General features: G+C 34.5%; 1 protein-coding gene and 1 pseudogene across 1 annotated transcript in view; both read right to left on the bottom strand.

The window, feature by feature from the left end:
- The window catches only part of ADAMTS6 (ADAM metallopeptidase with thrombospondin type 1 motif 6), a 273,067-nt gene that overhangs the window by 59,714 nt on the left and 185,685 nt on the right, over positions 1-27,668 (bottom strand). The window contains exons 15-18 of the mRNA XM_022596555.3: positions 14,283-14,385; positions 6,794-6,927; positions 5,047-5,170; positions 4,444-4,524 (exon numbers count right to left, since the gene is read on the bottom strand). Coding sequence (XP_022452263.1) covers positions 4,444-4,524; positions 5,047-5,170; positions 6,794-6,927; positions 14,283-14,385 — 442 coding nt within the window. The remainder of the gene's footprint in view (positions 1-4,443; positions 4,525-5,046; positions 5,171-6,793; positions 6,928-14,282; positions 14,386-27,668) is intronic.
- Positions 8,075-25,758, bottom strand: LOC149749562 (ribulose-phosphate 3-epimerase-like; annotated as a pseudogene).

A 27,668-nucleotide genomic window follows, 5' to 3' on the forward strand; every position in this document is an offset into this window, starting at 1 on the left:
TTGTCTAAAAGAAACATATTTAAAGTTCAGAAACACCTACATGTGAAAAGTGGATGGATGGAAAAGAATTTACTATGCAAGCACTAATCAGAAGAAATCTGGGTGGCTAGATTAGTATCAGTCAAAATAGATGAGGGTCAAAGAATATCATCAGAAATAAAGAGCAACATAGGATAATTATAAAATGCTCAATACATCAAGAAAATCTAACAATCTTAAATGTCTATACACCTAACAACAAACTCTGAAAATAAATGAAGCAAAACCTTACAACTAATGGGAGAAATAAACAAATCCACAATTCTAGTTGGAGATTTCAACATGATTCTTTCAATATTTGCTGAAACAAGGAGGCAGAAAATAAATAAAAATGTAGAAGACTTGAACAAAACTGTCAACCAATTTAATCTAATTGACATTTATGGAATACTAAACCCAATACCACCATAATATACATTCTTCTCAAGTGCACATGGAACATTCACTAAGAGATACCATATTCTGGGCCATAAAAACACACCTCAACAAAAGAACTAAAATCATACAAAGTACCTTATCTGTCCATAATGGAATTAAGAAAAACCCCCAAATATTTGGAAATTGAATAATACCTTCTAAGCCATGCGTCATATGGTAAATAAAATATTTTAAATTGAGTGTTGGAAAAAAAAACTATCAAATATATGGGATGAAGTTAAAGCAACGCTTAGAGGGAAATTTATAGTGCAAAATGCCTATTTTAGGTTAGAAAAAAGATCTTTAAGATCAATAATCTAAGCTTCTATCTTGAGAAGCTAGAAAAATAACAAATTAAACACAAAGTGAATAGCAAAAAGGAAAAAATAAAGAGAAGAGTGGGAATCGATGTACTGGAAAATGGAGAAATAATAGAAAAGTCATTTAAACCAAAAGCTTGTTCTTTGAAATGATCAATAAGGTTAATAAACACCTCACTAGAACAATCAAGAAAAAGAAGATACAAATCACCAATGTGAGGAATGAGAGAAGAGCCATCACTACAGATCCTACAGGCATTCAAACAGAATAAGGGAATATTATGCACAAAATTATGCCAATGAATTCAACAATTTTATATCTATTACAGAAACTGAATTTTTCATTAAAAACTTCCTACAAAGAAAACTCCAGCCCAGATGGCTTCACAGTTGAATTCTATCAAACATTAAGAAATAATACCAATTTTACCCAGACTTTTTCAGAAAATAGAGAAGAAAGGAATATTTCCCAACCAACTTTATGAGGACAGGTTTATCCTAATATAAAAACCAACAAAGATGTTATAAGAAAAGACTACAGACCAATATCCCACATGAACATAGATGCAAATATTCTTAACAGAATATTAGTAAATCAATTGTAACAATATATATGAAGGATAATAAATTTATGACAAAGTGATTTTTATTCCAAGAATGCTAGATTGATTTAACATTTGAAAACCAATCAATGCATTTACTATATTAACAGGAAAGGGAGGAAAAAAAATAACACATGATCATGCAGTAAACCTCAAAACCTATTCATGAAGAAAACTCTCAAAACTAGAAACAGAAGGGAACTTCCTCAACCTGATAAAGGGCATCTACATAAATCTTCTAGCTAACATTATATTTAGTGGTTAAAAAAAAACAAACAAAAAACCCCAAAAAACTGAATTCTTTCCCTTTAAGATAAGCAACAATGAAAGGCTGTCCAGCCTCCTCACTTCTATTCAACATTGTACTGAAGGTCCTGATCACTATTATAAGGCAAGAAAAACAATATAAAAGACATAAATATTGGAAAGATAGAAGTAAAACTGCCTTTGTTGAAGGATGACATGATAATCTATGTTGAAAATCCTAAGAAATGTACAAAGCAACTATCAGAACTAATACATGAGTATAACCAGGACACAGGACATGAGGTCAATACAAAAATAAATCAATTGCTGTATAACAACTGACAATTCAAATATGAGATTAAAATATCAATATCATTTACAATAACATCAAAAAGCATGAAATATTTAGTGATAGATTTTTTAAAAATCTATATGTGCAAGATGTGTACACTGAAAAATAAGCATTATTGAACAAATGTAAAGACTTAAATAAATATACAGGTAAGTCTTTTCACGTATTGGAAGACAATATTTTTAAGATGTCAATTCTCCCCAAATTGATCTATAGATTCCAAATAATCTCTTTTTGTAGAAATTGACAAGCTGATTCTAAAATGTATATAGAAATGTAAGGGACCTAGAAAAACAAAAATAATTTTGAGAAAGAGGAACAAATTTGAGGACATAATGCTTCCTATTTTCAAGACCTAATGGAAATCTCTATTAATCAACACAGTGTGGTTTTGGTTTAAGGACAGACATACGGAACAATGGGAGGGAACAGAAATAGACCCATACATTCATGTGCAATTGATCTCTAACACAAATGTCAAGGTAATTCAATGGGGGAAATAACATTCTTGAACAAAGGGTGCTATAGTAATTGAATATCCATGTGAAAATAACTGAATTTCAATCCTTACTTTATACCTTACATAAAAACTCAAAATGGACCATATATCTAAATGTAAAAGCTAAACCCATAATTTCTCTAAGACACACTGAAGACAATCTTTGCAATCCTGGGGTAGGCAAAATTTCTAAGATAGGATGTGAAAGCACAAACTATAAAAAAATTAATACATTAGATTTCATCAGAATTAAAAGACACCATTAAGAACAGAAATAAACAAGCCACAGATTAGGAGAAAATATTCATAAAACATATATTTGAACAAGACATAACTAGAATATATAAAGAACTCAGAACTTTATAAAAAGAAAAAATGTAAAAATAGGCAAAATATTTGTTTAGACATTTTACAAAAAAAAATATCTACATGGGTAGAGTTAAAAAGACTGACAATACCAAGTACTGACAGGATGTAGAGCAACTGGAACTCTTTTACATTACTGGTAGAAATATAAATGATACAATCACTTTGGAAAACACTTAATTTAATTAATTTCTTATAAAGTTAAACATGTACTTATCATATGACTCAGTGATTTCACTCCTAGGCTTTTTATCCAGGAGAAACGAAAACATATGCCTGCACAAAACTTGTCTATGAATGTTCAAAGAAGCTTTATTCATAATAGTTGAAGACTGACAATGACCCAGATATCCATCAACAAGTGAGTGGATAAATAAATTATGGTATATCCAAACAATGGAATACTATTTGGCAATAAAAAGGAATGAACTTCAGATACACTCAACAATATAGATGAATCTCAAAAACATTATGTTATGAATGAAAAAAAAGCCAGATATAAGAGTGCATGGTATATGATCCTATTTATGTGAAATTCCAGAATAAATAAAAGTAAAATAATAAAATGTCAGAAAAGAGATCAATGTTTTCTGAGGCTAAGGCTAGGGGGACTTGACTGCAAAGGGTAATGAGAGAATGTTTTGGAGTCACAGAAATGTTCTACATCTTGGTTGTGGTATTTATATGTATATGTATATCTATATCTATATATAGAGAGATACAGATAAAATTGTAAATACTTTGTGAACTATACACTTATAATGGATGCATTTTATTATATGTAAATTATACCTCATTAAAATTGATTTTAAAAAATCAACTATGGGGTTTCCCTTGTGGCGCAGTGGTTGAGAGTCTGCCTGCCGAAGCAGGGGACACGGGTTTGTGCCCCAGTCTGGGAAGATCCCACATGCCGCAGAGCGGCTGGGCCCGTGAGCCATGGCCGCTGAGCCTGCGCATCTGGAGCCTGTGCTCCACAACGGGAGAGGCCACAACAGTGAGAGGCCCGTGTACCGCAAAAAAAAAAAAAAAAAAAAATCAACTATGGGACTTCCCTGGTAGCACAGGGGACATGGATTCAATCCCTGGTCTGGGAAAGATCCCACATGCCGCAGAGCAACTAAGCCCATGCACCACAACTACTGAGCCTGCGCTTTAGAGCCCGTGAGCCACAACTACTGAAGCCCACTCACCACGCCAACTGAAGCCCAAGCGCTCTAGGGCCCACGTGCTGCAACTACTGAGCCTGCGCACTGCAACTACTGAAGCCCATGCACCTAGAGCCTATGCTCCGCAACAAGAAGCCACTTCAATGAGAAGCCCGTGCACCACAACGAAGAATAGCCCCCGCTCACTGCAACTAGAGAAAGCCTGTGCACAGCAATGAAGACCCAACGCAGCCAAAAATTAAAAAAAAAAAAAAAATCAACTAACCCAGTGAAGAGTAAGCTATAAACTACTAATTTTTTTGTTTAGTTCTTTCATGTGGAACTTCTTTTTAACATGAAAGTGTTCTACCTCAAAGCAGTATGTCTTTTCCTTCATGATACTGTGGTGCTTTTCCTCATTAATTTTTAAAATCTAGCAAAATATGCTACTTACCAATATAGTTCTTTGACATGGCAACTTCTCTGACTTCAATGTGAACAGAGCCTCTTGGTATCTGCACTACTTCCATGTAGCCTGGAACACAGAAGACAGCCAGTAATAAGCAGCATCTGGAGCTTTCATCAGAAAATGAGTGTTTAGTAAGCATTCAGTAATAAGAGTTTCCTTATTCTTCCATGCTTTCTTTTGCACTTTATAAATTGTGAATAATGAGCAAATTCCCCTTTGGGTTCATGAATACATCTAAGAGTATTTTTCTTTTCCTCTAAAATTATCTCAAGATATCTTTCAAGTCTCAAGATATATAATATTAGTTCATTTTTTTTTTCCCTCAACACATGGCCCCCACTTCAAGGCTCTGTGGGAATTCCCATCTTAAAGAAACGTGGCTAAATGAAGTCAAGTAGAAATGGAATAATATGTCCTTAAAATATCTAACCTGAAGCCATATTTAATATTTAAAGGAATGAAAGCAATTTTGGGGAAAACCACTGTCTGCCTGAATAAAGAAATTTTTAAAATAAGGGGGGAAATCAAATATTTTGGCTATTCCAAGTACACCAGAGGTGTGAGGAAGAGTTCTTTCTACACACTCACCTCCTCTGGGCAACGAATCATTGAAGAACCCTTCAATGGCATCACATGTGCTTCCATCCCCTCCACAGACTCGACATCTATCTTCCCTAGCATCGGATCCCAAAATATTATCACAACCTACATGCTGAAAACAGAGAAGAATATTCAGTGTATCAAAAAGAGGAGGAACTCTTGGACCCACTAACCAAATGAATATAACTTATTTATTTACGTGTTTTTCCAGTACAGGAAATCTAAACAGGAAATACTTTCCTCTTTCCACTTTTACCTTCATTCCCTAAGTAATTAATTCTAGCTGACACTTCTCAACACATAAGTTTAAAGAAAAAAATTCTGATTCCCCAGGAATGTACACCTGTATTTCTAGCTTAGACTTCTTCTTCATGTATAGATAGATACCAGGCTCCAATTCTTAAAATATTGTAATTTGTTGGCAATGGGCTCTTACTTATACCCTCAATTAAGAAATGCAAGAACTAAGAAAAAATGGCATATGGTCCTACACAACAAGGGTTATAACAACAAGAGTCTTGACTGAGCATTATGGTTTGCCCTTTCTAAACCACTGGCTCTTTTGGATATCCAATTTTTAGTGTTAGTGTCAAGGATTAGTTGTGGAATTCATGCCTGAGGAAATCTCTAAAAATGAATACCTGTTTCCATTAGCTGAATAAAATTACCATAAAGAAAAGGAGATATAAATATGAAATTTTATTGTAGAAGCTGAAATTCTACCTTTCAATTTTGTATTTAATCATAGAAATGTGGCCTTCATATATTTTTGTCATATTTTGGCACTTAAATTTGTAATTTGACTTTTAGCCATTAATACCAGGCATGCAATGTCTGAATATAACCTGTGCCTGGGTCTTGGTTATCTGAAAAACATTTTTATACCGTCCCAGAAATAACTTTTTCTTCAAGTAAGTAAGTAAACACACACACACACACACACACACACACACACACACACACAGTGCAACATAAGATACATTTGGAGACAAGTTAACCAGAAGGACAGAAACTTGCAAGAAATTATGAGACTAACTAAAATAGACAGTGTTTTTTATCTCATCTTTCTCAGTTTCTGGTATTTAGTTTTATGTTTCTCTTTAAGGTCAAATAAAAGCAGACAAGGAAAAAAGTTAAGAAAACAGTGGTTTTTGTGGCTAATTTCTTATGATAAGATTCATACACAGGTCTAGGAAAATACCATGGATTTGCTCCTGCAATTCCCAACTGGTCTGGTTAATTCTCTGAAGTAAATGCATTAATAAGAGTAATTCTATAGCAAAAACCATTATAAATGCTTCAAAAGAAGACAGGAAGAGCATAGCTGTTTTACACTTTGAGGAAATATTTTGCTATGAAATATATCAAATAATCTTTCATTGAGAACACACAGTAGACATATGAATGAGCTGAATCCTCATTCCCCCTCTTTGCTATCATCTTGTTTGTAAACAGAAGAATGATGGAAATTAAATTCCAAAATATCTTCATAGCTCTAGCAATCCCTATAAACATAACTAGAATACCAGAATAAATCACACTTGCATGGTGCTTGAAGGTGAATGGATAATTCTACCTTTAACTATGTATATTTCCTTACTGAAAATTAAATTAAAATGCAGCCCTCTTTATTAAAAATTAGCATAGTATTAATTACGAGCTACTATATGAGAAAAAAAAGACAGAAGTCTCAAAAACCCCAACAAAAAGCAATGAAATTCATAATCTGAGCAACCTTGCATTCTCCATTGATACAGATATCCAGTGAATCTGCATTGCACTGAGTCCCATCAATCACCGCAGGGGCACGTTCAGTGTAGAAATTGTAACCTTCAGCCAAGCAGTTTAACGCACAAGGTTTTACCCCACCTGGACAAATATAGTAGAAGAGAAATAAATGGAGTGGTTCTCCTAAGGAACAGTGATTCAGTATCATCCACAGCATATTTACGATTGATAACAGACCATCACTCTCTGACTATATACCTAGATGTGTAGGTTTCTTTTCTTCTTTGTTAAAATTTCATGTTTACCTTCACTGCTTGTGCAACTTGAAGGAGGACCTGCTGAGTAATCTTAAGGTTTTAAAATTTCAGGTATTTCCCATATATATTTTCAATATATTTTAGGTCAAAAGGGATCACAGTGGAGGTAACTGAATGTTGAAAACAATGGATGAAATAAAAGCAATTTTGAAAAACTAAAAAAATAAAGTTTAGGAAGGCCTTGAGAATGACCTTGTATGACAAGTAGAAACTTATGCAAATTATATCACTTGTTACTGAATACGATACAAAAACTGCTACTTCAAGCAGAGATATGGTAATTATAAAATAAAAGTAAACTTAGAACTGCTTTAAACATATCATATTCCATGAAAGTGGCTCTAGCATGGAGATAAATTCTTATGAGATTAGCAAGTCAAAGATAAAATTAATTATAGCATTAAATTTGAAAAATTCTTATGAGATTAATAAATCAAAGATAAATATTGAGTTGGCCAAAAAGTTCGTTAGGGTTTTTCTTTAAGATGGCCAATCCAATATTACATAGCATCAAACATTTTTAGTTTAAATAAATTGAATAAAAACTAAAAGAAATAAACTCGAATAATTTTTTAAAAAGCTAATTTTATATTGTGAATAAATGCATACAGTAACTTGAGAATTTTCATTTTGTAACTTGAAATTTGTATTTCAATAGCTGTGTGTGTATTTCAAGGTTGACGTGAAAAATAGGTATAAATAGTAGCAATTTTAAAAAAACAAGCAGATTACATATCATAACTTCGCAGTATATTGGAAAAGTAGCAATCAATATGGATTTATTTTATTCAAAACTGAACATAAAAAAGCTATTTATAAAAATGTAATTATTGATTAAAATTAGGACTTAAAAATACTTTCTGTTGAACCTTTGTTTCATGATGTTTAAAGCACTTTGGCCTTATTATAATGATCTGATAAAATTTCTTTGAAATAAAAAAGACTTCCTCTAAAAAAGAAAATTAGACAGAAAGATGAAATGACATGCCTAGGTCTTAGTGAAGGTAGAAACCAGGTTTCTGCGGGGTGAAGTAAAAGAGAAGTCAACTGAGTGATGGAGACAATGATAAATTATAGAGAGAACAATTGATTAAAGTAGATCACTGTTACAGTTGACTTTTGTCATGTAAGAAGATGGCCCAATATTGTCAGACATTGTTTTTTCAAGAGGAGATGGAAACCTAGACTTTAAAAATATAAACTCTTGGGCTTCCCTGGTGGTGCAGTGGTTGAGAGTCCACCTGCCGATGCAGGGGACACGGGTTTGTGCCCCGGTACGGGAAGATCCCACATGCTGCAGAGCGGCTGGGCCTGTGGGCCATGGCCGCTGAGCCTGCGCGTCCGGAGCCTGTGCTCCACAACGGGAGAGGCCACAACAGTGATAGGCCCTCATACCGCAAAAAAAAAAAAAAAAAAAAAAAAATATATATATATATATATATATAAAAACACTCTTCTTGGAAACTCATATAAAGTTTTCAAAAATACTGTGGAGGCTAAAACATGTATATAAGTAAAAACGGTTCCTGAACTGCCAGTTTACAACCTCTGGCTGAAGTCTGTGTTTTCTTCCATTTTCAATGTCTACAGGCTATAGAACTTCTATATAACATAATGTTATTATTAGGCTTAGGTTAATGATACATTTTGCTGTACCGAGAACAGAAATAACAAGTAATAAAATAATTTCTTCCTGAACTGATAATCAAGGTATTGTATTTATTTTTATAAGATTCTCATGAATAAAATTGCTCTAAATTTCCACAGATCTAACTGGGATTTTTTTTTCATTACTACCCAGTGTAGTTCTTTCGCCATTTTTTATTGTAATGCTTTGGAATTTAATGCAGCTTTTTATGCATCAGACTATAAAAAGAGAACATGAGTCTTTTATTTACACAATTTTAGTATTAATTATGTAAGGTAGTATTTGATAGGCAGAACACATAAATGCTCTGGTTGTATTCCTTAGCCCACTGCACTGTGTGATAATAATACAAATATATTTATTCTTCCTTTATTGCTGAAGATGTGTTCAGCTTCCTCTGCTACAATAAGTTTTCAGAAGAGGTAATGTTATTATTTCAAGAAGGGATTTAAGATGATTCTCTGAATGGAAGGTCACATTACCAATTACCTTCAGTTAAAGCTTATTATGAATTTAGGGTTAATTTACAAAGCACACAATTATCTAGATGCTAATTATTAAATCTGTGAATTATTTCAGAGACTTACTTCTACAGTAAGACAAAACAATCCCAAAGGTATATGCACCTAATAAAAGCAATTCAAAATACATGAAGCAAAAACCTACACCCACACACAAAAAGCAAAGCCATAAAACAGTTGAAGATTTTAACACACTTCTCTCAGGAACCGATTAAAAAACCAGAGCAGAAAAAAATCAGAAAGAATATAAAAGATCTGAACAATACTATCACCCAGCTTGACCTTGTTATCATATAGAACACTATATCCAACAACTGGAGAAAACACATCCTTTTCACATATACATAGAACATTCATCAACCTGGACAATAAGCTGTATCATAAAACAAATTTCAACTATTTTAAAAATTTAAATCATACAGAGTATTCTCTGATCATAATGTAATTAAATGATAAATCAATAACAAAAAATCTAGAAAAAAATCAACTATTTAGAAATAAAAATAACACAGTTCTAAATAACCCATGGGTCAAAGAAGAAATCACAATGTAAATAAGAAAATATTTTGAACTGAAGGAAATAAAAATACATCAAATGTTAGGAATGCAGAACAGTAAAATAAACCCCTCCCCCCAAATAATAATAAGAGCAAAAAATTAATTAGAAAAAAAGTACTAAAACCAAAAGTTGATTCTTTGAAAAGAGTAATAAAATTGATAAACTTCAAGCAAGAATGATCAAGAAAAAGAGAGAAGATACATATTATCAATAGCAGAAATGGAAGAGTGTATATCACTACAGATCCTATAGATACTAAACAGGATAATAAGAGAATGGTATTATCAATTATCTGTGAATAAATTGGACAACATGGAAGTAACATAAATTTCTTGAAGACACAAATTCAAAAACTGACATAAGAATAAAAAAATCTGAATAGCTCTTTATCTATTAAAGGAGTTGAGTTTGTAATAAAAAAATTATTTTCACAAGAAAATACCGAGCCTAGATGGTTTTATTAGTAAAATCTATTCTAAGGAAGACATATTATCAACCCTACAAACTCCTTCAAGATAAATAAGGATTCTATTTCTGGAAGCCAGAGTAACTCTGATATCAACACTTATCAAAAACATGACAAGAAAAAAATTTACAAATCAATATTCCTTATGAAGATAGATGTAAACATCCTTAATCAAATATTAGCAATTAAGCCCAATAACAAGATAATAAATCATTATCACATGGGGTTTATCCTGGGAGTAAAATGTCAGTTTGACATTATAAAATCTATCAACTAAGTCACTATATTAACAGAATAAAGAAGAAAAACACATATAATTAATACATGCACAAACTGTACTGAAGGGCCAAGTCAGTGAATTAAGGCAAGAAAATAAAATAAAAAGGTCTAAAGATTGAAAATAATAATCTCTATTTCCAGATAACATGACTATTTACCAAGAAAATTCTAAACAATCTACAAAACAACTATTAGAACTAGTAAGGGAATTTAGAAGGGTCACAGAATACAAAGTTAATATGTAAAAATCAATTGAAACAATTAAAAATAAAAAATTCTAAACTTTTATTTACAGTAGTGTCAAAACCATAACTTACTCAGGAATAAATTTAACAGAAGATGTGCATGACCTTACACCTAAAACTATAAAGCATAGCTGAGAGAAATTAAGGAAAACATGGAGAGGTATACCATGTTCATAAATCGGAAAATTCAATATTGTTAGTGTATCAGTTTTTCCTCAATTGATATAAAGATTCAACATGACAAGAATCATAAACCCAACATGTTCTTCTGTAACCATTAACAACTGATTCTAAAATTTATGTGGAAATGCAAAGCACTTAGAATATACAAAGGACTCTTAAAAAAAAGATCAAAGAAGGAGGAGCTTACACTACCCATGTCCAAGACTCTACAGTTAATCAAGTCAGTGTGGTACCAGCATAGGATTGACAAATAGATCAATGAAACAAAATAGAGTCTATAAATACACTAAAAATACATACCATACCCCCAAATTATTTTTAGACTATAGATCTAAATATAAAGATCAAAACCATAGGCTTTTAGAAGAAAATATCTTCCTGAGTTAAGGTAGGCAAAGATTTCTAAGACAGGACATAGAACACAATGACCATAAAATTAAAAAAAATTAGAATTCATCAAAATTAAAATCTTATACTCATCCAAAACACCATTTAAAACATAAAGAAAAGCAAAGAAAGTAAAGAAAGCCATAGGCTGTGAGAAAATACTTGTAAAACCTATCTGATAAATGAACCACTTGTGAATAAAAAGATAAATAACCAATTTAAAAATAGGCAAAGGCAAGAGGCACGTGAAAAGCTGCTCAACATCACTAATTATTAGAAAAATGAAAATCAAAACTACAATGAGGTATCACCTCACACCAGTTAGAATGGGCATCATCAGAAAATCTACGTAACAACAAATGCTGGACGGGGTGTGAGAAAAGGGAACCCTCTTGCACTGTTGGTGGAAATGTAAATTGATACGGCCACTATGGAGAACAGTATGGAGGTTTCTTAAAAAACTAAAAATAGAATTACCATATGACTCAGCAATCCCACTACTGGGCAAATACCCTGAGAAAACCATAATTCAAAAAGACACATGCACACCAATGTTCATTGCAGCATTATTTACAATAGCCAGGTCATGGAAGCAATCAAAATGCTCATCGACAGATGAATGGATAAGGAAGATGTGGTACATATATACAGTGGAATATTACTCAGCCATAAAAAGGAATGAAATTGGGTCATTTGTAGAGATGTGGATGGACCTAGAGACTGCCATACAGAATGAAGTAAGTCAGAAAGAGAAAAACAAATATCGGATATTAATGCATATATATGGAATCTAGAAAAATGGTCAGATGAACTGGTTTGCAGGGCATAAATAGAGACACAGATGTAGAGAACAAACGTATGGACACCAACGGGGGAAAATGGCGGGGGGGTGGGAGTGGTGGTGTGATGAATTGGGCAATTGGGATTGACATGTATACACTGATGTGTATAAAATTGATGACTAATAAGAACCTGCTGTATAAAAAATAAATAAAATTCAAAAAATAATAGGTAAAAGATTTGAACATTTTATAAAAGAAGATATATAAATGCTCAATAAGCACATGAAAACGTGCTCAACATATTCAATGATCAGAAAATGCAAATTAAAACTTCACTGAGACAACATTATACACCCACCAGAAGAAGACTGAAAACACCAAATGTTGGCAAGAATGGGGAGCAAACAGAACTCTCATACACTGTTGATGGGAGTGTGACTGGTACAATCGCTTTGGAAAAACATCTGGCAGTTTCCTTTAAAACTAAACTCACAACTACCCTATTGCCCAGCAATTCCACCCCTAAGTATTTACCCAAGAGAAATGAAAACATATGCCCACAAAAAGACATACACAAATGTTCATAGCCACTTATTCATAACAGCTGAAAACTAGGAACAATCAGGTTTCCGTCAATAGCAGAATGGATAAACAAACTGGTTAGTACAATGGAATACTGCTCAGCAATTAAAAAAGAATGAACTAATTACATTTGCAAGGACATGGATGGATCTCAAAAACATTAGGCTTAGAGAAGCCTTGGATAAAAGAGTAAATATGCCATGATTTCCTTTACATGAAGTTCTGTAACAGAAAAAACTAATTGATGGTAAGGAAAAAAATCAGAACTGGTTGCCTCTTGGAAGTAGGTACAGGCAGCTACTAAATGGGAAGAAGTATGAGAACTGAGAATTTTGGAGGTAATGGTAATGTTCTATAACTCAGTAAGGTTTTACAGGTGTATGCATTTGTCAAAACTCAGGGAAAGTACAGTTAAGTTTTGTGCATTTCATTGTACATAATCTTCCCTGAAAAGAAAAAAGGAAATAAATACTGAACTGTGGTTAAACTTATACAAGCTGAAGCATCTAGAGGAAAGTATACTGATGACTACAATTTACTTTGAAATGCACCTGAAAAATAGAATAAATTAATGAATGGATAAAGAGATGACTAGACATGTAATAAAGACAGTATATTAAAAATATTAATAATAGAATCTTGGTGGTGGGCAGATAGTTGTCACTACAAAATTGTTTTAATATTGCTCTATGTTGGAAAGTTTTCAAAGTAAGATGTTGGGGGAATTCCCTGGTGGTCTAGTGGTTAGGACTTGGTGCTTCCACTGCTGGGGCCTGGGTTCAATCCCTGGTTGAGGAACTAAGATCCCGAGAGCCATGTGGCATGGCCAAGAAAAAAAACAAAAAACTAACTAAGATATTGGAAAAACAATAAATAAAAGTTTTTTTAAGAGTACATTCTATTTTTCTAAGAGAAAATTTTAACAAAATTTAGTTTGTATTTTGGGAGCGTAAGAAAACTTCTTGTGCTTACAGAGCAATTAGTGTCTGATACTTGCCTAAAATAAAGAGCAAAAAATGTTTCCCTGAAAAAGAACAATAATAATCTATGGAAAGATCCTTGGTCTGTGACCAAGAAAGACACAGATTTTCCTGGCCTCTTTTGAGTTGATTTATATCGTTATAATTTGTTTTTAGGGTGATAATTCCACATATTCAATAATTGTAAATTATTATAATATAATGTCTATACACCCCAAGGGAGTCTCAAGAACTCAGAAATATTACTTGGATTTACATTATTTCTAGGAACTTTGTAGCTTGTTAAATAGAATTGGGTTTTAAAAAATGATTTCTGAAAAAGAAAAAAAAATGATTTCTGATCATTTGTACTAACATATTAACTTTATTACAGGGAAACTAAAACACGAGACCTTTATAGTACTAGAAGCACTTTCCTGTGATTTGCAAACACTAATTTTTACTAGTATGTATATGAATGTACAGGCATGTTTGTATGTATTTATATATTCCTTTATATTTGCAAAGCTCTCAAGCATGATGAAAACTCTGCCAGGTTATACATTACCTCCAGTATAGGGTTTCCAGTTATAATACTTTCCACGGAAAGGCATATTGTCAAAGTCTGCACACTGTTTCTCTCGAAAATCTCGGGCCCCCAAAGGACATGGCTAAAATAAAATAAAATCATAAATAGTATGATTGTTGAAATATACCAAAACCAAGGGACAATGTCCCTAAAATTAAAAGTGCCTGAACTCCATCACATTAGCTCACTCCCTTATTCTCTGGCTATAATTCTGGCATTTGCTTTACCGTTTTACAACCAGTATTATGACTGAAGTGTCTGAATTGTAATCTTAGCCACAGAAGAAATAACTGAAGTAACTTAAACAAAGTTAAGTGTTAGACAGTTTCCATATAACTTTACACTCAGATGCATCTCATAGTCCACTTTGCAATCAATCCATCAGGTATCTCCTTATAAACAGACATAAAAACTAGATGAAGAAACTAAAACACAAAATCCTTTTCGGTAACAGTATTTGAGGTCCAGTTGCCACAGCTGCTCCCAGCTCTTTATTTTAAGAAATCAAGAGGCAGGTTTGTAACATGACATTCAGCACTATTAATTGTGGTTTGGATCCCAACTACTATAGCTGTTTACTGTCTAGCCCTGACAAAAACCATATTTTAAGATGTGGAATGAACTGGGCAAAATGCTAGGCCTCAAGTCTAAACACCTTTAAATTCAAGGAATTCGGACTTATTAAGATTTACATTTAATCTATTAACATCACAGAAAATAAAATACTAAATTTTCAAAACATGTACATGTGTTGGGTGGTGGAGGAGAGAAGGATGTTTAGAGGGTGAAGAGAGGATTATTTGTTTTTAAAAGTTTGGAATGCTTCTTCTACCTAAGTTTTTTAGGGAAGAAAATCTTGCCAATCTAGTTAGGTCTGGATTTCAAATACCACAGGGCCATCCTAAATTTAATCTTAAAGTTCACAAAGAATTAAAAGTATAACTTCTCATAGTGTTTGAGGAAATATGACCTAATTTGACTTATCTTTTAGAGTTCTGGAGCAGTAGCACTTAAAAATCAAAGTACTGCTTTTGAAACATGGGTGGGGAAAACATTTCCCTTAAATATGACAGAACAAAATAAGCCATTAGATAAAAGTCTCAATTGTGAATAAATGGCGAGTATGTTACAATCTCAGAGATCATTTTGAGGACATTTTACTACCTTCCCTTAGATCTCTACATTTACTTTATAGAGTTTCCTGAGATCAGTACATTGCAAATGGTCCCTTGAAGCATGTGCAAAACTAACAGACCACAAGGTGCAAATATGTGCATGGTCATCATTACTTCCTATATACTGTGGTTAAAATTTCTACCATATCAAGTCCAAAGCCTCATATTCTGAAAATAGTGACAGCAGGTCTACGTTCTGTTATGAGCCTTGCATTTTAAAATATTTTCTGCACGTTAAAATATGAGACTGCAATGCTAAACCTAATGGTTCTGCCTGTCAAATTATCCTTATTTGCCTTAAAAAAAAATGAAAACTATTTACCATAGGTTACATAGTACATGATGCTGGAAGGATATGCTTCCAGGGTCTTTTGTTTCATGGTGTGCTAATCTTTGGAATAAAGAAATGCTTCCCTTTACAAGCCATTTTCAGGAAATCCCAGAAAATGACCAAGGTTGTCAGTGGCTTTGCCATGTAGCAAGACTAGTTTTTAAGCAAATATCATCAATTTAATAAAACACAGGTAATTTGAAATCTAGCCACAAGTTTTCACATAATACTTAAGTATTTGTAAAGCACCAACCACCTAAAACTTTACCCAAGCATGACTTTCAATCTATTTGGAGTAACAAGATAAAAATGGAAAAGCTACAGCCCTATCTCAGGCAATAAGTATATGACAGCACATTATAGATTGTCTACAGGTGCTGTATATAGGTGAAAGATCAATGCGTCATGTGATTAGTTAGGGAAATATTTGTTGAGGAAGAAAATCTTGAGTATATTATAAGAATTATAATAAAGTATCATACATACTTATTCTTTATAATATTATAAAGTATTATAGGAACTGAGCTGGTTAAGAAAGAAAAAGGACTTCTATTAAAAATGAAGCTAAGTAAAGCCATGGGGACAGGAAAGAAAAGGTCATATTTTTGGGAATAGTTGGACAACAGCTATCCCGGATGAAAGAAAGGAACTGTATAGAAGCATAAGAGATAACATTTCATAGATAAGAACTGGTTAAAAAAAAAAAAAAGCCCTGAATTAATAAACTAAGGCATCTCGAGGGCCACTCACTTAAAACAAAACCAAACAGGGACTTTCCTGGTGCTCCAGTGGTTATGAATCCACCTTCCAATGAAGGGGACGCAGGTTCGATCCCTGGTCAGGGAACCAAGATCCCACATGCTGCAGGGCAACTAAGCCTGTGCACTGCAACTACTGAGACTGAGTGCCACAACTAGAGAGAAGCCCCGTGCTCTGCAACGAAGAGCCCGCCTGCCGCAGTGAAAGATCCCACGTGCTGCAACTAAGACCCGACACAGTCATAAGTAAATAATAAATAAATAAAAATAAAATGTCTCTCTTCAAAAAAACCCCAAAACGAACAAAAATCCTGTTCTTGACTATCTTGTAATTATTATCCTAGATAGAAGAGAAGTAAAAGGTCCAAAAGGAGGATATTACTGTTTAATGACTAACTTGGATAACATTTCATAAGATTTCTGATCTATTCTTTTCCTGTGATAACCACTCCCAGGTTCAGCATAATAAAAATATTAACAATAAGAACACCTACTTACCTTTTTCTAAGCATTTACTAAGTACCTGTCTCATGGCACACTGTTCAGAGGTCTCTAGATCTGTATCTATTTAAGCTCTCTCAACACTCTCATAAGGTAGTTATAATTAATAATCCCATTTTATAACTGAGTAAATTGTGTCCAGGAAGGCTGCTTAGTAACAGTTTCAAGGTGCAAAGACACTTCCTGCATCTGAGTGGGGGCCTCCTCTGGACTCTCTAAATGCTACAATAGGTTTTTAAGTTCTTAAGATGTACGAAAACCTTATAGAAGTAACTTGGGTTCTAGACCTAGCCTTGTCTTTACCAGCTACAAGTTTATCTGCTCCAAACTACTTTTTTCTTATTTACAAAATGAGAGGGCTGAAAGTAAGAATTTTGGAGTAAGACAGACCTGGATTCAATTCTAACTTATGTATTTAATTCATAGCCCTCAGCAATGTACTTAATTTTCCAAGCCTCATCTATAAACTGGAGATAACACTAGTATTTACTCAGTAGGTGAGGATTCATGTAAACTGTTTAGCTCTTTACCTGGTACTGGTAGCACTCAATAACCATTAGCAGTTGTGTGGTCTTTGGTCTAGGCATCCTTAGACTCATTCCTCACCATTCTCTTGCTCTGCTCTTTATGTCGGGGGAACAAATCTGCAGGCTCCATTTCCTAGGCCTCTGTGTCAGCTGACTTCTGGTTGAGTTCCGGCAATGGAAGGCACTAGTGGGAGAAGCCAGGGTATTTCTCTCATTTCCTCTCTACCTCAAGCAGCATCTTAGGCAGAAGCAGAATATTTTTGTGGCTCCAATATCAGACAACAGCCACCCCCACCCCCAATTGTGTGGTTCCAGATTCTGCTGTGTGATTTCAGCCTCTAGGCTTTAATAAAACCACCTCCTTCCTATGTTTTTCTGGTAGGAGTGGTGGTATCTTTCTGCTGATGCTGATCTATGGGCTTGTCAGCCTCTTCCATTATGCACATAGCCAATTCTTTGCATTAGATTCCCTCTGTTTAAATATTTAGAGTGGTTTATATTATTATGGTTGGATCTTTACAGATAAAAGAGTTGATGATGATGATGATGAAGAAGGAGAAAAGAAGGAGGAGAAGGAGGAGGAGATAGTAGTAGTGGTAGTGGTACTCGGGAGACTGAATAGAGATATGTTTCCTTGTGTTATATTTTGCAATTTGTTGGTTAAGGGCAGAGGTTGGCAAACTTTTTCTGTCAAGGGCCACACAGTGAATATGTTAAGACTTTGTGGGCCACATAACCTCTGTTACAACTACTCAACTGTGATATCATAGTGTAAAAGAAGCCATAAACATTATGTAAATGACAGGGCTGTGTCCCACTAAAATCTTATTTACAAAAAGAGGCAATGTGCCAAATTTGACCCAGAAGGTGCAATTTGCCAACCCCTGATTTCGGGTGTTAACATATAGATACAAATGTCTGGCAGCATTTTGCAGAAGAACCAAGCTCAATTATTAATTTTTGAGTCAATACAGAATCATACACTTTTAAGAATTGATGTCAGAATATAATTTGCACAAAACTCTTAAACTTCCTGTACAGTTACCCCCAAAGTGGTCACACAATCTGTATAATCTACAGAAAGATAGATCAAATACTTTTCAGACAGCTGCAATTATCATCTGGTTCTTTCTTTCAGCCAAAATCTGTCTTCCTTCCCATAACCCAGTGGTCTTGTGCCTTTCTTCTGGACCCACACTGAACAAATCTAATCCCTTATTTAAAGGTATCTAGACCTTGATGGCTTTCCTATGGGGACATAATAACTTGTCATTAGTACTCTTAAAACCAGGCACCAAGAACTGGCCTTAAGTGTCTTTTTTATATTCAGCAAATATATATAAAAAGCTTTTATATATAACATAAGATTCTAGGCTCTGGAGAATAAACCAATCAGATTAGGTCCCTGCTTTCCTGGAGCCCACTGTAGTTGGAGATGAGAAAGAAGAAAAATAAAGCAGGGTACTAAGGTGGCGGGGTGGGCTGGGCGCGGGTGAGGGAGTTGTTTTAAATGGTAGAGCAAGAGAAATTCTCTCTGATAAGGTGGCACTTGAGCAGAGAGTTAAAAGAAACCGAGGAAGTGACTTACATATAAACCTGTGAAAAGAGTGTTCCAGGAAACATTAAATGCAAAAGCCCTGAGGCAGGAGTGTTTAGGATGTTCACAGAAAAACATGGAAGATGGAAGGTGCCGTAAATTGGAAACTGTAGTAGACTTGGGGACTTGATCCCATGCCTTTCTGTTTCTAGCATATATCAGCTAGTGTTCTGTTCTCTTGATTTAAATGTTTCCTTCAGTGAATGCTCTGAATCTTGTGTTGATTAGAAATAAGCTCAGCAGGAGTCGTGTATTCCGGCTGCAAAGAATGAAAGAGATCAAAGAAAAGAGTAATTTCTTAAGGAAAAATTACATAAAATATATTTTTGTTTTGTTTAAGAATAATGGAGAGTTTAGGGAGTAATGCTTTTTAAGTTACTTAAGTATAATAAATGTTGACACTATGCAGAAACCGCAACAGAAAACAGTAGGCGTAAGCAACAAATTTTTTAAGTGAAGCCTGACAGGTTTTCAGCCTCCTAGTGTTAACACTTATCAAGCATCCTCTTCTTCTAAAAAGTAACCAGCAGGGCCCCACATAAATCCAGAAAGCAACACTGCAGGTCTCAGTATCTTTTGATCTTAGTATTTTCAAAGATAGAAAAAGTTAATACTAGTATCTTTTTTCACTACTTTTTTTTTTTAGAGAAATATGTAAGTTAGCACATTCTATAGACTATCTTATGCTTCCAGTTATGCTGATAGATTAAAAAAAAAATTCCTTGGGGCATAAACGTTGCTGCAGAAAGAAATCTCAGCTTCTGCTGACCAACTGTCCAGGGGCATTTCTGTTACTAGAGTTGTAATCTGGATTTTACCCCGAAGAATAGGTGACCTTGGAAAGTCCCGGAATCTCTTTGTGCCTTCTTTTCTTCATTTGCAAAATACACCCCAAATACCCTTACCTTCAAGAGCAATACATCCCAAAATGTTTTCCAAATGAGGAAAACTCTGCAAATACTGTATTATGTCTTATGGGTAATAAAGAGTGAGAAGCAAGCCGAGAATGAAACTGTTTCCCCCCTTTCCCTTTCCTCTTTTCTTCCTAAAAAAAGATGCGTAGGCTGGGAAGATACCAGCATTCCTACAGGCTGGGAAGATGCCAGGATTCCTACAGCCTCAGGGAACACAGCAAAATGAGCAAAACTGGCATTTTGTTCTTCTACTCCCCTTCTCTCTCTTTCCCACCTTCTGCTTCTTCTTCCTTTCTTACTTTCATGCCAGATGCACTTGTGCTTCACTATTACACTAGACCAACCTTCTACACTCCCCAAATTTAATGTTCTTTTTCTTCAGGATAGCAACATACTCTTAGTCAATTATACCCTGTTAGCTGAAGGAGCATAAGTGGAGGCTGGATTTCAACCTTTGCTTTGCTTAGCAAGTCATGCACTTGACATGAGACTGTGAAGAAGGGACACATTTCTGCTTGTTCACCCAGACAGGAGTGATATACATAAAGATGCCGCATGGGCTAACAAAAGCCTTGCTTCCACACTCTCTTTTACAAGTTGCAAACAAAACTCCTGATTTCCTAATTATAAGGTACTGTCTAATTAGCTCATTAAAGTAATTCACAAGGGCATTTCCAAGGTTAAATTTAGTGTTCAATGCATGTAGTGAATCATTTCAACCCTAGTTTTGAGGCAAACTTCTCATATTTTCTCCCCCAAATAGTTTCTGCTTTTGGGGAAGTAATTTCACTGTACCTTTACTTTTGAAGAAAAAGAAAACAAAAGCCTGATAAACCTACATTGTCTAGACAAACTTAAATCTGGCTGTCATGTTTGATACCATAATCTTGTCTGCAAGTTTTCAAAATTAAAACTATTTCTATATGCCTTGTATGGCCTAAATTTAATTTAAATGTCATCTATCCATAGCATGACCCTTTCCCCTAAGCCTGTAAAAATGTTAAGAAACAAACTTTTACTTTGTGATTTTTTAAACGTCGCTTTAAAGAACAAAATAAACAAGCAAGCTCTATTCTGTGCTTAAAAGCTAATCCTTATTTCTCACAACAAGATGCACTCTATAAAGTTCATACTAACCTAAAGATTAATGACACTGCTCCTGCTATTTTTTGCCATTTTATATATATGTGTATATATACATATATCTATACACACATATATATATACATATATATGAAAGTATACTTTTATAAGTATATTGAAGTATATGAGAATAATGTGGTTGATACATATATGTTTTCTAATTATAACTTGGGACACAGTTATAACACTGTTAATTAATGGATCAACTTTGTACCTTGGCATCACTTACCCCACACCTTTCCCTGGGGGCAAGGTCTGTAGTTTCATAATTGTCCTCAGCTATCTGGTTCTGCTGCAGGGTAAGGTTAGACTGGAAGTAAGACAATGTCAAAGGTGACCAAACTCTTTCAGAGCTTACTTTGCCACACCCACCTCCCAAAGGCTCCATCTGAGTGCTAGAGCAGCACTCAGAAATTCTATGCCTTCCTGAATCCCTTCCAAGACACTAGCCTGTTGCTGAGCTTTAGTTCCTCATTTTAAAATATTAAAAAACAAAACAAAACCCTGTCCTTCCCTTTATAAAAGTGATTTGAAGATTTTATGAGGTTATATAAAAAGTACTTTGTAATCTATAAAACATAAATGTATACAGTAATAGCTACACTGTAGCAAATACAGATTAAGTACCAGGAATAGCACTAGATGTTTTAAAGTATTACTTCTTTTAATTCTCAAACAACCCTGCAAGTTTGATATAATTATACTCTTTGTATAGGAGTTCTCTGAAGTTTAGTCAAGTTAGGTATCTTGTCAAGGTAAAATAGAAACAATCCTGTTATAGTCAGGATTAAATTTAAGTCAGTTTGAATCCCAAGTCCATACCTTTTTCACTACAGTACTACTTCCAAATATAGGCTATACTTTTCCTGTGTACCACAACCAAGGCAATGACACCATTTAATGACCTTACACAATGAAGAAGAAAAAAACTGCAGAACAGCATGCGCCTCTAGCAAAGCTGACTGAAAAAATGTCCCTGTACTACATAACCTATGCTTAAATTTTAGAACAGACCACAGATGACCTAGAAAATCCTTTGTCTCCATAGTTTTTTATAGTTTTGATGCATAAAATAAAGGAGGAAATGAGATGTGTAAGATGCAAGAATAATATGACTTCACCCCAGCCAAGGTGGAGCTTAGGCTTTTCACCAGAAGTTCTATCCTAGTCACATTATCAAGCAGACATGCAAATCACAAATAAAATGGAATAGGAAAAACACACGGATTTTCTGGAAAATAGCTAAGCAACACCAGGACATTCTTTTTAGAAATGTAGAAGAGTCCTTTGCACAGTAGCTAATATTTCTTCTTTAGGCTTTGATATAAAATTTGGTTCATAACCTCAATATAGCAATATTTTTACTCTTGACAAACATCAAGTTTTCAAGTATTTATAACACTGACCTATAAATTCTGCTACTTAAAATACTTATACTATGTACACCAACTTTTACCCTCTGAGAACATTTTGCATGATATTTTCAGTCACTGCAGCGAAAAATTGCTCAGGAAAGCAGAAATGCCTGCTTAATAGTCAATATTCTTTTGTGTCAATAAAAAGGAGATTCCCTATACATAATAAAGTATTTTTTTAGCAGCTCTCGAGCAAACACTTTTTAGAAGATTGAGCACAGATCTGGGGTCTTTATTTCTCATAATGGCACTACCTGATAATCATGCTAGTTCCTACATTTGCTCATTTATAAAAACTGTCAGGACCTTAACAATCATTTATCTTTAAGTCCAAAGAGGAGAACTCAAACAATGAACCCTCAGCATCATGACTTCCATAAATCTCTGCTCTCCAAACCCAAGTTCCGTAAGATCATATCTATTAGATTAGTTTATGATCCCAAATATTCTATTGAAGTTCCTGGTTTAATGGTGAGCGCAAACTTCATCCAAATATCCTTATGTCTTTAGTAGATGCTCCTGGTTTCTCAGTAGCTTCAAGCCAAAAAGCATATTCATTTGTTCCTGCCACAGCTATTGTCTTTACCTGGTATTCTGTCCTAGAGACGATGATGTGAATGTCAAAGAATGAATCTTTTTCTAGATGCTTTTGAAGGCTCCTGAGGGTGACCAATGGTGATGTAGGGAACAAACTGCACATCCAATACATCCTGATGCAGATAACCAGCCTCAGAGTCTATTGTGTGAATACCTTTGGCCTCTAGGCTGGTTAAGTTGCTGTTGAGAGTGGTCAGCCAATTTTACAGCTGGCTATCCTTTTTTGTTTTATTTTAAAACCTCAAAGATTCTCTCTTTATAAGTTGCCTCTTCTATTTCTGTGGATCACTTTCTTTGAAACTGGGGTAAGTAGGACAGGACTTAATGGGAACACTGTTGTTTTTCCACTGGAGAGCTCTTCTCTTCTTACCATTCCTGTACCCTTCAAATGTCTGTGGTAGGAATTACACTGGCATTAGGGAGAAAGTGTGGCTATCTTGTTTTTGTGCTTGCCACTTTTTAAGACTGGCCTGCATTGGTTCTAGGTCCAATTTCTCCTCAAACCTAAGCAAGGAGAATACTGTCAGCCTTGTATGTTTCAATCTGATTCACTAGTGTAGGGATCCACACAGGAGAAGTATCAAAGCTTCAAAATAATGAAGTGTTCCTTTGTGGATATATCTCCTTTTGTCATAGCTATCAGACATCATGAATCTTAGAACTGATGGTGTTTGCTTCTTTACTCAGCTTACTAGGAAACTCAGAGCAAAATCTATGGCCCACTTTTAGTGAGTGAAAGGACCTTGTGGTACATATTTAAGGTACTGATCCCAGCCTTATATTATTTTTCCTTTTCTTCTGATTTTCTAATTTATTCTATTCTTCTGTTGTGATTTTAATGAAGCTAATTCAATTCTAATGAGAGTTATAAATAATAATTATAATTATTATTATATGTAAAAACGTAAGAACTAAGCTGTAATCTATAGTACCAGCTGGTCAATCACAGAAAAGATAGGGTCAGAACTGCTATACTATATGGCAAACTGATAGGCTGCTTGGAATGGGTCGCAAGATCTTAAAAGAAATGCAAGTAGGATGTATCAAATATATGTTAATCAGGCTTATATCTCCTAGATTTCCTCTTTTCTATTATAACATGCTTAAGTTAGAAAGTAGAGAGCAAGCCTCAAAGATTCATGACATTAGATAAGGAACCCTGGTGCTCTTACCGTTTGATTGCCTAACATCATCTCATTCTGGACACTGATTTGAAAATTCTTCCAGGATCATTTGAATTTATCCCTATTTAAGTCTCCAGAAAAGCTCTTGGATCACAAATGACAAAGTAACAATGCCTATGAATTGTTTTCTAGGTCTTGACTGTCAAACTGGTTCTAACTAATTGGAAAGTTTTCTCTCACATCTTATTTACAGGGTCACTCAATATGATGTGTAAAGTATTAAATTAAATAAAACATGCACTAAGGCAGGAGGCTGATTTGATAAAAGACAAGTATACTCTCTTGAGTCCCTTAAATTAGGGTAGTTCACACAGACACCCAGGCATTATAGGAAAAAAAAAAAAAAGAACATTCAAAACATTATACATTATAGAGACAAGAGGCCAATGTACAAAGAACAGGCAGAAACACACACAGAAATGACAGAGCATGTGGCCAAAGTGAACAAAAAGAAGAGTGTGAGGTGAATGGTCATCATGTACAGCACAATTTTCATCAGCTGTTCAGCTGTATAAAGGCAAAACGTAGTTTGACTTCAGCTGCTGTATTTCTTAGTGGCACAAAATAACTCAGTCACTTATGAGCTAATTTGTGTTGCAGAAACAAGGCTGTAACAAAACAGATCATAACACAACTTTATAGCATAGTTTTTCTAGATTTATATTGAACAAATGGAAATTAAAAATATCTTACCAAGTCAACTCACCACTGAGGAGAACTCTCAGTATGGAAAGAAAATATGGTTAAAATAATAGGTCTGGTATGTAGTAAGTGCTCAATAAATGTTAGCAGCAGCTACTACCATCACTACTACTACTACTGGTACTACTGCTAGTACTAGTCCTACTACTACCATTACTACTTTTGTTGCTGCTACTTCTACTCGTAAAGATGGAAACTAAAAGAGTTCTGATGCAGACACCTGTGTCACTCTCAATATCTATCACTCCCTACTTTCTTGCTAACAGAATTCTGATTTTTGCTCAGGTATCTACCTCTCAGAGAAAACGACTCTAACCCCATTTTAGGGGCATATCTAGATTAGTCAAAACCAATTATGGTAATACCATTCCTTTTGCCCATGACTGGGTTAAGGGTGGGCATTCGGCCTCCTGGCCAATAAAACATGAAGGAAGTCTGCTGAGGTAGCAGGGGAGAAGCTTCGGAAAAAACTTTTCATATACTTAAGAAAGACACACTGGAGCACTTAATCTCTTCTCTGAATATTGTTAGGGTAAGAGTACCTTAGTTGCTCTGATGTTTCCTTTTTGATGCTTTTGAGTTCGCCTTCAAAAATTATGACCTTACGGCATTTCCCTTACTATTTGGTCAGCTCTTGGCTGATTTTAAAATGTTAAAAAAAAAAAATCTTATTCAGCACACTCTAAAATATTTTTCTGTCAGAATAATCTGTCATTACCAAAAATAAAAATTTCACGTTTATTTCTAAAATGAGCTAAGATTGATTTGACTCGTTTTGAGAATTTTATACATAATATTTACAGTCTTCTTTTTATACTGTTAAATTTTTTAAAATTGAAGTATAGGTGATTTACAATGTTTCAGGTGTACAGCAAAGTGATTCAGTTATATATATATATTATATATATTCTTTTTCAGATTCTTTTTCACTATTGGTTATTACAAGATATTGAATACAGTCCCCTGTGCTTCAAAACAGAAACAGACCCAAAGACATAGAAAACAAACTTAAGGTTAGCAAAAGGGGAAGGGGGAGGGATAAATTAGGGATTTGGGATTAACAGATACAATGTTCTTCATAACAGTTATTCTTCTACTGCATAGCTAGACTAGCTTTGTGCTGCCCAATACAGTTGTCACTAGCCGCATGTGGCTATTCAAATTTAAATTAGTTAAACTTAAAAATTCGGTTCTTCTGTTGCACTAGACGCATTTCAAGTACTCAAAAGCTAATTTGACTACTGGCTACCAGGCTGGACAGTGCACAGGTAGAATATTTCCATCATTGAGGAACGTTCTCTTGGACAGTGCTGGGCTAGATTATGTGTTTTGAAAGTTTAAATTTTCATGTATTAGATTACATTTTAAAAGGCTCCAGTTTACACAACTTATGTTCAGACAGCTTTATTAACTTGGATAGAGTGAAAATAAATTTTGGTGTGGTAACTGAATTGTCTCAAATTCTGAACTAGTAGAGACAAGATTAATGAAGAAAACATAATTATTTGTATATTCATGATACATATATGTTAAATATATCTGCTTAACATTTGCAAGAAGCTGAAACAGAAGACAAAGATAGTAATAGAAATGTCAACCTACCAATAACAAACTCCACAATCTGAGCATCTAAAACATAGTTCATGGGTAAAATGTAACAAGCCTGGCATGTGTGTCTGGCATGTTTTTTTTCCTTTTTCTGTTACCTATCATACATTATTCATATTGTATAGCACCTGTGTTATTAGACCCGAAATGTGTGCCCACCCCTACAACTACATAACAGAAATAGATGGGAATTGAGAGGTGGGTTTGCCTTTCTCACTCCTACCTAACACAGTCTAAATATGCAGTAGGTACTCCATTCTTCTTCCCTTGCATAAAACGTCTATTTTCCAAGATTCATGTTATTCATCCAAATCACTATTTGGTTTCATCACTGCTTTCTCCTAACTTTATCATGGTCATTTCCCCTCATTTGTTAAAGAGCTTGATACCCGCTTCACAGTCTCACTATACCCTCCAAGTCCTAATAACATCCTGAGTGAATCCAACATCCACACGGAAGACTCTCCAAACTCCCTAGCCTTAACATTCCTAGAACTCCTTCACCTCCACTCAAGGTTAGGCATGCACTCCCATGGCCACACTCCAGATTTGTTCTCACTGAGAACAGTCTCACTTCTCATATCTTAAATTCAAATACATTCCACTCTCTGATCCCCTCACCTGCAATCTCTCTCACCCTGTTTTTCCTACAATACTGGTTCGTTAATTTTTATGCATTTTTCAAAGTTACATCCTTAATTTTCTCCCCGCTAGCCTTCTTTAGACTCCACTGTCATTCCCTAGTATAGAGTGCATGGCTCAGCACGTCATTCTCACCAGTATCCTTAAATTCTTCTTGATTTGTTTACTGTTCTGTTGTAATCTCACCTTTCCCTAACCGATTTTTATCTAAAGCATAAATCTGAGGCTAAATCTTTTAATCTACCCACCTGGCACTTAATTTTCTTCATGC

Source organism: Delphinapterus leucas, chromosome 3 (genome assembly GCF_059928025.1).
Source record: "Delphinapterus leucas isolate spDelLeu-1000000601 "Yukka" chromosome 3, BTC_Dleu_Yukka2, whole genome shotgun sequence".
Classification (NCBI taxonomy): domain Eukaryota; kingdom Metazoa; phylum Chordata; class Mammalia; order Artiodactyla; family Monodontidae; genus Delphinapterus; species Delphinapterus leucas.